We start from the raw sequence: 11,553 nt of genomic DNA on the forward strand, positions 1-11,553 counted from the left end.
AGTACATCCGTACGTTGCAGACACGAATATTTTATGTCGACGGCATTCGCATTGGTCCCGATATTACGATATGTTGCACATAAACATTCAGTTTTATTTGATCGCAGTAAAAGGTTTTGTATAAAAATGGTTGATAAATGTGATCTGTGATCAAATTGTTTATTTCGAGGTAGTGCACATCAATTAATAAAAAATTAATAGCGTGTCACTATTTTCTTCGTATATGATGTGTTGATTCAAAGTAGAGATAGACACTCCTAACGTTGCTTCTAATTCAAAGGTTTTATCTTTTTTCTATGAATCGAACATATGTGTCTTTGTATAATGCGAGGCTGAATAATTACAAGTTAAAGAAGTTCATGACGAGACGTACTTTTATAAATTATGAACAGCAATTAATCAGTCTTCTATTTTATATTCCATGTCGTTGATTAACTTTAAATATGACGATATGTGTTTCTTTGCCAAAATTGCTGGACGTCCAATCAATTTATATCTGCAATATATAATTAAAAATTATGTATTATAATTTTTTCATTTATGTGTAATAAGGTGGTGGTTCGTAAAAGATATTAATAGGGGTAGTAAGAGTTATTCTCGTCAAGCTTTACTGTTGGATCAATACTTTCAGAATGTATATCTATTTGTAATAAAAGACCCAGAAGTATATAATAAAAACAATATTTACAATAAAACATTTTATAAAGTGCTTCTTTGTAACCTGAAATTTTTTCCACGTAACGCTATTAAATAATAGTATACGTTTGTATGTATATATCTTGCTGTGTATAATTTTTATTGTATTAGAACAATTTTCGTTCATTTATTGACTGTGTTTTTCTTTGCACAAATATCAAAACATAACATCGTTTCCATAATCTACAGCATTAAATATTTATATTAAATATTTACATGCTTAGCATTTAATAGCATAATGATAAAAAAACATAGAACGCTTGTTAAAATAAAATTATAACGTTTGTTTGCGCGGATATGTATGCAAATGAAGTATTTGAAATTGTCAATTATTATCATAAATGGAGATGTACGGAGATACGTATCACTGTTCAAGGTTTATACAAAGCAATTATACTCCAACTTACGTCGACTTTTCGGAACGATATTTTCGCACAGAATAATAATAACTTTTATTCGACTTGCACGCGATCGTTTGATAAAAAATTTTTGTATCTAGAATAACGCATTGTTTAATATTATATAACTTCTTTATTATAAAAAAAATTAATTATCATAGAAAAAAATACATTTAGCGAAGCATTACGTTTCATTGATGATTTTTTTCTATTACTTTTATATGTACATCTCTTTTAATTTTTTAATTTAAAACTGAAAATCTAAACTAAAATTACTGCAACGTTAGATTAAATAAATTAAACATTTTTACGTTTCTTGTACTATTACATAATACTTAAAAAAATAAAAGAAAATTAATTATATTTTTAAATAAAATAGTTTGAAAAAAATTAATGAATGCCAAATTGAATTTTAATTTCAATTTTTGCGTACGCAACATCCAATAAAATTGAAATTTTTATTTCAATTTTATTAGATGTCGCGTACACAAATATACAATCATATACATGTGTATATATGTACTGAAGACATGCGTATATAAAGAACACCTTGTGACAGAACATTAACCCTACTCGACCATATAACAAGAGATACAGTTGAATGGAAATGCTAATGAGCGGAATGCTGATATCTAATATGAATAAGGGAGCAATACAAGCAATTTTTGGAGTTTACGATAACGTTTTATTTTTATTAATAAATTATTTCTCTATATAATTATTGAATGTACATAACATTGCGTATTTTATATTTATCACATGAAATTGTAATAAAATGTCATAGATTGGACTTAAACTACAGAAAATGGAAGTACTCACATTTCTCTGATCACACTCAACGCTCGGTAATATATTCGGCATTCGTTTCTTAAAAGAGTAACCTTTGTCGTCGGTCGCTAATCACAGACAGTCGTTAATTGTGCATCTTTTATCAACAATGTTTTCATTCACTTGTGGTTACAGCTGTTCTCTTCTTTCTCGATAGCGTCTGCACATTTTTAGCACCTCCATTCGTAATATGCACATGGATAATGCGTTAAGCTTACAATCGTCGCATCGTCAGAGCTAAAGGTTCACCCCGACAGCTCGGTAAGCCGGCATCGCGCTCATGGTCACCCCGAAGGGTTGCGTCGCGGCGCTCCGTGCGCGATTTGTCCCTCGTTGCATCAACGATATACCTGCATCCAACGCTCATTGCCGTATTCGCCGACGACAATCCGCAGGTCGTGCAAAGCGGGCCGGGGTTTTCCTCGGCAAAAGGCTGACGATACAAACAGCCGCACGGTAAGAATGGCACTGAGTAGAAGCGCTTTGAGAATTGAGAGCGTGGCTGAATTTCCGGAGGGAGGCGCGCCGGTCAGGATCAGCTACAGGTTGCGCCCGTCTCGTTCACGCAGGCTAGGCATCTTGGTTGATCGTCGGGCAGCAAGGGTAGTAGTGGTGGCGGCGTATGCCGAATGGGGGACAAAGTTGGCGAGAAAGAGGGAGAGAAACGAGAGAAATCGATTTACTTAACATCCAGGACTCTTTGGCCCTTTCACAATTGTGAACCAGAATTTGGTTCGCTGACGATTGTGATATTATATTAATCATTGTCGCGACAAACCTTTTGCAAGTTGATTTCGATTATACTGCACTAATATGCAGAATAAACGAGCGATACTAATGTAGATTTGGCATACGATTGCAATTCAATCAAAAATTTAAATGGGACTTTATAAAAGTATTGATAGCAATGTTAGGAATCTATAATTAAATTCAAACTTACTATTACTAGAATTAAATTGCATATTAAAAAACAAGATAAAGGGATAACTAAGCACTACTTGACTCGTAATCCTTTATCTTGCTTTATTAATTTTTATATTAATTGATCCTTTTATTTATTAGTTTAAATTGCATATCTTCAACAATCTTTAAAGATATTTAAAGGTATATAAAAAATGTTCCAATATGTGTAATTTTCATATAACTTTTGGCTCTTATTCTAAGATCTTTAGATTCGCGTCTTTTCGTAAGATAATTTATACAATATTTCTGTCGCACACTATTAACTATATTTTATATATTAAATATCTTTAGTGCTGTTTGAGCTTAATGAAACACAAATCACAGATACTTAGTATCTTCGTTTTTATCTATTTTCTTTGAGCTAGTAACTATAGTACACAGCTGGTGACATCGTATACATTTTAAGACACAAGATGCAGGATAGCTGATATAAAATATTTTATATCAGCAAAAAAATATTTGACTTTTGCTGATATATGAAACTTTTACGATTTCTTCTGAGAGATGCTACAATCTATCTTTTGTGTAAAAAAAAGCAATAATATTGGTTATATAATGCGCTATTATTAGACGTTCTATAAAGTAAACAACCTTATATGCGCTACAGAAACAATCTCTGTAAATTGAAATATAATTTGTGAACAATTTAAAAAATATAACTTAATTTTATTTCTTTCTTCCTTTTTCTCAAGAGATTTTTATTTTTTATTATTATAATTACACAGATGTCAGGAAATTAAATGTCAAAACTTCGAGAGTGTGTAAGAGGATCGATAAACTAAGATAAGAAAAAAATTTTCTGTAGAAATATAATCGTTTTTACTACTCATTTTGGAGAAAATCGCAAAAATGACAAAACGTAGTTGCATTGTTCTTGAACGTAAAGGAGTAGTGTTTTGGCTTCCTGATCAACTGATCTGACACCACTGGACTTCTTTGTGTAGAGGGTTCTAAGGCAGAAAGATTGTCAATCAACTCAAGAGAACAATTGAGAAATCGAATCGGAGCTGCTTACTTTGCTTATAATTCATGTAGCACAAAGGTGTCACCTATCGGCGAAAACAAAAATTCAGATAATATCTTTACTCGACTGTGGGTAAGCCTTGCTACGCTCTTACTAGACAGACTGTATGCTTGCATTTCTGCAAGAGACCAATATGTTAAACAATATCTACATTAAGCAAATAAATAAATACAACATGAATAAGTAATAAAAAAGTACAAAAACGAAAACTACGTTTTGTCTTTTTTGTGATTTTCTCTAAATCTAAGCAAAAACAAGCATATCTCTACAAGACGTTTTTCTTATCGAGCCTCTATACAGTCTACACTCTCGAAGTTTTAATTGCGTACACCCTGTATATATAATTATAAATTATTTATATATGTATGTAGTAATAATTTATAAATTGTTTTGAAATTTAATAATAATATACATATATTTGAAGTAATTTATTTCAAATTCTAAAAGAAATAAATAAAGTGGTAAAATATCCATTATTAAATAGGTTTTCCTGATTCTAACTTCAAACTTCTTACGCGAGTATAAATAAGTATAAGAGATAAGATATCTTTGATAGAGAGACAGCTGTATAACGGTCTGACCAAAATTTATTCGCACGACGATATCATAAAGCGCGCGTTGTCTTTTACGAAAGTATCTGATAGTAATATCTTAAGACAAGATGCATGGAGTAAGTACTGATGATGTACCTTAGATTCTCATCTGTAGCATTCCTAATTAGTACAATTAGTGTAATTACAATGGTTGCATACTTTTTACAGATGTCGTTTCATGGCGGTGTCGCGGAAACTATTCTATTTGAAAAATGGAGTATAAATAACGTGCAAGGAATGATTGGTTCCGTAATTGGCGTCATTCTTTTAACTGCATTGTATGAAGGATTAAAATCTTATCGGTGAGTAAATATTTATTAAAACGCGAAAAACTTGCTAGCCGTAAATCACATACTCGTACATTTCAGTGAGTATCTTTTCGTGAGCACGACATTTCTCAGGAAGAATCAGCAAAAGAAGTCGAGAAAGTATGTGTGAATAGTACTAGTTTTCATAAAGTGCTCACAATTTTATGACGTTATTTATTATTACAGTGCCTTGTTATTTTCCGGAGTACATTTCTTTCAAACGTTCCTGCATGTGATTCAAATAGTGCTTGGCTATTTCCTTATGTTTATTTTTATGACGTACAATTATTGGCTCTGCATTGCTATTGGAACTGGAACAGCTCTTGGATACTGGTTGTTCCAATGGACAAAAGCTAATAATGACAATACAGATTGTTGTCATTAAAAATGTATTCCGTAAATACATTTTTAAATTATTAAAATTGATAATTTTTAAATCATATATAAGATGCTTTAATAACTATTTATTCTATTAAAATAATAGGCTAATAACATATAATTCTATTATATTTGTGCATTTTCAATAAATATTTCTTTGAATAGTCCAAATAAAATATTTATTATATAAAATTATATTTATTAGATACAAAAATCATTAGTTCGATTTATGTAATTATTTTTCATTTATCTAAATATTTTACCTTTATCTAAATATTGTTTACTAGGTAAAAGAAAAATGTTCCGCTAGGACTATATTCAAAGTAATATTTATTAAAATTTAATAAATTCTTTTTATTGTTACGAGGCTTGCCTTGAACTAACAATAAGATAAAAAGAAGAAGTAATTCTTCTCAGTGTATGTATATCTAATTTTTTATTTATTTAAGAAATATTGTATAATATTATCATATCACGTCTCATATCAAATAAATCTTACATACAGCAAACTTTATCAAAAATTACTTTTTTATATTCAGATACAAACAAGTTGCGAATTAATTTCTTTACTTATTAATTCCTGTAGTTTAATCATTTCGTTTTATATTCTCAGATAATTGACGATTATCCAGAAGCAGTATCTAATCTAATCTAACTTATTAAAGGCCACATTCACTGATTTTATTACTGATGTTGGTGTTTCATTTATCAGACAAACAGACGTAAGTCAATTCGCTGAATACTCGTTGAATATTTTGTCATTCATCGAATAACTTAAGAGTGTTTGACATCATGCCCGATAACCGGAGTAACGCAACAATTTGTTGCTCGAAATCCAATAAAAATCAATTTCTATCAGTCCGTCATATTATTTTCGGATGGAATAGATTCAATTCTACATCATGGTTGCTGCTATTTGTGCTCTTTTGCATTTGGTGCATAACATTCTTTTCTATTTACAAACTAGAACCGGAAGAAGATGATAATCATGATAATCATCATCATTGAAACTAAGAATGGAGAATAGAAAAATAAAATATGATTGTCATTGAAAAATGGAAAAATGTAAGTATTTAAATTATATTGTTATTATTTAATAAACATATTTACAATAATTATCTAATGATACGAAGTATGAACATGTCATAGAATTAATATTTTTCTAAACTTTAAGTTCTCAAGTTACTTATATATACATTTGCCACTATTAATCGATTTTTTTTGTAATCTTATACAATAAAAATAATCGATGAATACATCTTTCTAATACAATATATCTTATTTAGTAGGATAAACTAATATTGATTTTATCTCTTAATGATTTTATATCTAATTGATTTTATCTCTGTTTAGATAACTTAACAGAAGTATCAAGATGGAACTGGACATTTAATAAGATTTAATAAATAGTTGAAGTTAACAATTTATTAATAATTATATCTTAAATAATGACAGAAACATTTTTTAAAATAATTTTTGTAAAACACAATTTACAATATAATAAAATGTGTAGAATTGGGAGCATATAAATATATATTCTTTAAATATTTACAATCGTAGGAAAGTAAAAATAAAACTTTTATTGTCTCTTAATATGTCTATTTATGTTTTTTTAGTATATTGTATTTTTAACATGAAACATATTCTTAAAAGTTTTAAAATATATTGATGTATAGCAAAGTATAATTAAAAAAAATTTTTATATGTTTTTTTTTAAATTAAGAAAACAGCATTATTTAGTTTAAAAAAAACAGAGCGTTATGTGTTAATTTTTCTAATGAAATTCTATCTATTTTTTTAAATACTAAAAACATTCGCTATAATAATAAAGAATGCCTCGTCAAAATTATTGACAGATAAAATCGTAAATAGCATAACAAGTGTAAATATAAATATGCATATGCAATTATGTTATAATACAGTGCATTATGAATGGTAGTCGTTTTAACAAAAATAAAATATGATATCATACCAGAGACTTTTTAAAGAAAATTTCAAAAAAAATTGAAACGATCTTTAATTATATTATCTTTTTACATTACATTAAATTTTTTAAATAGGAAGAAATAATATCTAAAAGAAGTGATAGTTGGAAAATGAACAAATATTAATTAGACTTTATTAGCAATTTTTTACCTTCTTAAATCATTATTTGAAAAAACCTACACTTCTCGTATTCGTTTAGAGTGTCCTTTTTATATCCTGAAAACACGAGAAATTACATTTGGGAATTGCAAGTTCCAAGAGAAATGCCCAACCCATTTGAAGCGTGTATGATCACACCAGAAATAAATGACAATGTATTTGAGACAGGAAAAAATATGATGTTAGGATGAACAATTTACGTAGATTTCAAATTTCTTTCTATATTTTTCTATGTTAGTTTTTATGTTAGTTTTTTCAAATAATGATTTAAAAAGGTACAAAATTGCTAATAAAGTCTAGTTAACATTTGTTCATTTTTCAACTATCACTTCTTTCAAATATTATTTCTTCCTATTGACATTTTAAAAATTAAATATAAAAAGACAATCTAATATATAAATTGTAGATAATATTTCAATCATACTTAACTTGAGTAAATGATAAGAAATAATAATGTTCTTATATTTCTCGATATGTATTTGAAATGTATTAAATATAAAATATTATTATATTATTAAAGGGAGAGATATGCTAAAAAAAATATATAAGGAAATTTTATTATTATCTAGAATAATTTAACTTTAAAATGTATTAATTACATTTTTAATTTTTTATTAATATATTTCATATATATCATTAGTTTTTTTAATAATATATATTAAAAAATATTACATTTTAAGTTTCCTTCTTTACGCATTCTGATTTAAAGTATTTATAATGTATACAGCATGTCTAGCAATAAATGCACGGAACATGCATCACTGTACGATTTATACAAAGCATCGTTGTAATTGAATGTCTCGAAGCAGACAGAATGATATAAGAACGATGTTTCTGAATATATACCAAGGATCGTTGCTCGTTAATCTCCTTTATCGAGCGACATTCGTTGCTTTACATAAATGAAATGATAACTGAAATAGCCAAACCAAAAAAGCATCCATAACGCTTCCAGCGAACAATCTCACGCTTTTATTATTTTTAAAATTACACTGGATATTCAAAAGTTGCATATCCTTTTGTTTAGAGGCGCACTTTTTTCCTCTTTTCCGACATTCGCTTTTTCTGTAACCAGTAGCCTTGGGCGGTCTTGGTGCGTTAAACCTTTTGAACCCAATAATCTATGCAGATTGCAGCTCAGCAACTTAGGTGTATTTTTCTTTCCTCATTACAATTTATGATCCTGTCGTTTCCATCTGTCTGGCCTATTTCCATTCCTGCTTGTTTGCAATACGTTCTTATTTTTCAAACGTGCAATAGCGAACGTAGACTATTATTCGCATATGATCTTTCAATAACGCACGTACATGTCTAACTGTCACGGATGATAGACGGCCATTTACCAATAAAATTATTTCTTACTGACAATGAGGAGTATGAAGGACATATTTTGTCCGTCAAATTAACGTTTCTCTCTCTCTCTCTCTCTCTCTCTCTCTCTCAGCCAATATTACTCGTTTGCATCAATACCTAAACTTACATTGATACCTAAACTCTACTTATCTAATAAAAATTAGAATAGAACATATTTTTGATATAATTTGTATACATGTGTACGTTTATTATAAATTTTTACAAGAATGAATAAATAGGAATATACAAGAATAAATGAAATATTTCACAGATTGTTTTAATAGTAATGCAATTTTTCGATATATTCACAAAGTGATTAACTGTTGATTAAGATAATGAAGAAATAAATTAACGATTTATTATAAATAAATGAAAGGACTGGTTGACATCACTGCTGGATAATGATATACATAAAACAATTTTGTCTTTAATGTTAAATAAGATCATGTGTTTAATTTAAAAATCAAGAAAAAACGTGAATAAAAGTTTACAGTTTTCAAATTTGCACAATTTAAATTTGAAATATACATTTTTTAAATTAAATATATTAAATGTAATTTTAAATTGATTAACTTAATACAGCAACCTTGAGATATTTTCTGATAAAACTTATTAAGAAAAACCTCAATGAAATAAATTTGTCATATCTCTTTTTTAATACAGATAAGTTTATTCGATAAAAAATGCGTCATACTTCCTGTTTATCTTTAAATATATGTTACATACTACGCAATATTTTTGGAAAAGGATAATAATTTGTGCACTCTTATAAATATTATATATTCGATACAATGCTATTCTACAACAGAAACTTTGATTAAAGTAATTATAAACGGTTTGTTTTCCAAATTTTTTTTTGTTTTATTTATATAAATATATTTTTAGACTATTTCAAATTTTTTAAAAGACATAATATATATTTGCAAGCAAAATATTCTTTATGGGGTTGAGTCCTTTTCTAAATATAGATTGGAAATATAGACTGGATAGATAATCATGGAGGAATCGTCGTCGAATACCCAGACGCCGCACCGCTGAATCACACGCGTGTGCGGCTGATCGATACTAGCGTCGCTAGCTGGTAAGCCGTATATTCCTCCTTTACGCATCAACCCCTCGAACGGATCGCGCCCTTCGGTCCTGATTCGCTCTTTAGCTGAAGCTACCTTTGGTTAATACATGGTAGATGCATAAAATGCTTGCACCCGGCTGTTTCAGATAAATACCCAGACGAAAATACGTTGCATTAAAATATGGCAAATATGTGTAATTTCTTATGTGGATGTTGTTTTACAATACAATATTGTCCTACGGAAAAAAAAATACAATTTGTATATACTTGTAACTTATAATGCATTATAATGTAACTTATAATGCAACATGTTTTAATATTTAATATTTTTATTACAAACACTTATATTATTCTACAATTGTATTTTTAAAGTACAAATAAACAATATTAAATTGTATAGTACCGACAAATAAATAAAAAATACTTATATACATATATATATTATATGTATATATTGCTAGAAGAACCACTGAACTATACTACTGGAAAACGCTCTGTCAAAATCGTTCCGTCCATCTAGTGGCGAGTATCTATAGCTGGAACTATTGATAACTATATTGATAACTCTAATGTCTAAATCAAGCTTAATTTTTGCGTGTGTGTGCGTGTCATATTTTTAATTTCCCATATGTAGCCCATATATATTTATCAATAAATTATAGTCAAGAATTAAAAATTAAAAATTAGAACTTGAAAGTACATGATTTTTTATTTTACATGTATTTTCTCAATGCTTTCTGAAATAACAATAAAAATTTTAAACCATAAACATTTAAATAACCCGATCATATATAAAATAGATGATAAATTCAGCGGTAAAATATTGAAGAGGCAGAAGAGAGGAAAATTTTGTTTTCCATCGGGGCGAACTTTCGCGCAATTCGTTACTTTCTACAAATTTCCAGACAGATCTGCTTGGATATCAGCAACTGGTAATTGCATTGCTTTTAAGAGACGTGTGTGTTTTTGAGTTTTGAGATGGAAAATTTCTGGCCCATGTCCAAGTTGGATTCTCCACGTGGTACGTGTTGAATACTAAAATGATATCGGAAGTACAGATCGGAAGTACAGAAGGTACTTAGTGGAATATTAATTCAGCATAAATAAATAGTGTAAAATTAATATTAAAAAAATATCAAAATAATATATCAGATAGAATTTGTATGATATAACATTCATTAAACTTTGTTTCAAATGCATAATTATTTTTGTCACAGTAATAAAGAAAGTATTTATGTCTTTTATATATTGATAAAAAATTTTAATATTCAGTTATAATCTTTTTTGTTTGACTCATAATAAAAATAAATTTTATAAATGAATGCAGTTTATAAGTGGCTATAATAGCATTAAATAAAATATGTTGAATAATTTTGTATAATGTTACTGAAAGCTATATTGATATGACTAAATCACTGAAAGAGTAAGTTGGCGATTTCTTTGGTAGATGGCAATACAAGTTTCTTTCTCGCACGTTTTCATGAAATAAAATGTATAGATACGTACACGTGTCGATAAAACTTCGCGAATTTTAAATTGTGTAATGATAATAAATGCGCATATTTATGTCAGCCGTGGAAACGTACGACAGTCAGCTCTACGTGACTTTTTTATTGCATTGATATTTAAACATTGAAACGTTGAATATTATATTTATATAATAATAATCACTTGCTTCATGCGAAGGAGATAAAAAATATTTAATCAAGCGGATGCTTATAATGAGGTCATCGCAAAAAGATAACTTGGCCAAATTCGCAAATGACGCGCGATAACTTACTTCTTTCTCATGTAT

At 28.5% G+C, this 11,553-nt stretch overlaps 1 protein-coding gene across 1 annotated transcript; it reads left to right on the plus strand.

The window, feature by feature from the left end:
- Nucleotides 1-4,531: 4,531 nt before the first annotated feature.
- LOC108774493 (high affinity copper uptake protein 1) lies at nt 4,532-5,904 on the plus strand. Its single transcript, XM_018540622.1, has 5 exons — nt 4,532-4,579; nt 4,671-4,804; nt 4,871-4,930; nt 4,997-5,206; nt 5,802-5,904. The coding sequence occupies exons 1-4, from the start codon at nt 4,571-4,573 to the stop codon at nt 5,193-5,195; spliced, it is 402 nt and encodes a 133-aa protein (XP_018396124.1). The 5' UTR covers nt 4,532-4,570; the 3' UTR covers nt 5,196-5,206; nt 5,802-5,904.
- Nucleotides 5,905-11,553: the final 5,649 nt, after the last annotated feature.

Source organism: Cyphomyrmex costatus, unplaced genomic scaffold, assembly GCF_001594065.2.
Source record: "Cyphomyrmex costatus isolate MS0001 unplaced genomic scaffold, Ccosl1.0 scaffold255, whole genome shotgun sequence".
Classification (NCBI taxonomy): domain Eukaryota; kingdom Metazoa; phylum Arthropoda; class Insecta; order Hymenoptera; family Formicidae; genus Cyphomyrmex; species Cyphomyrmex costatus.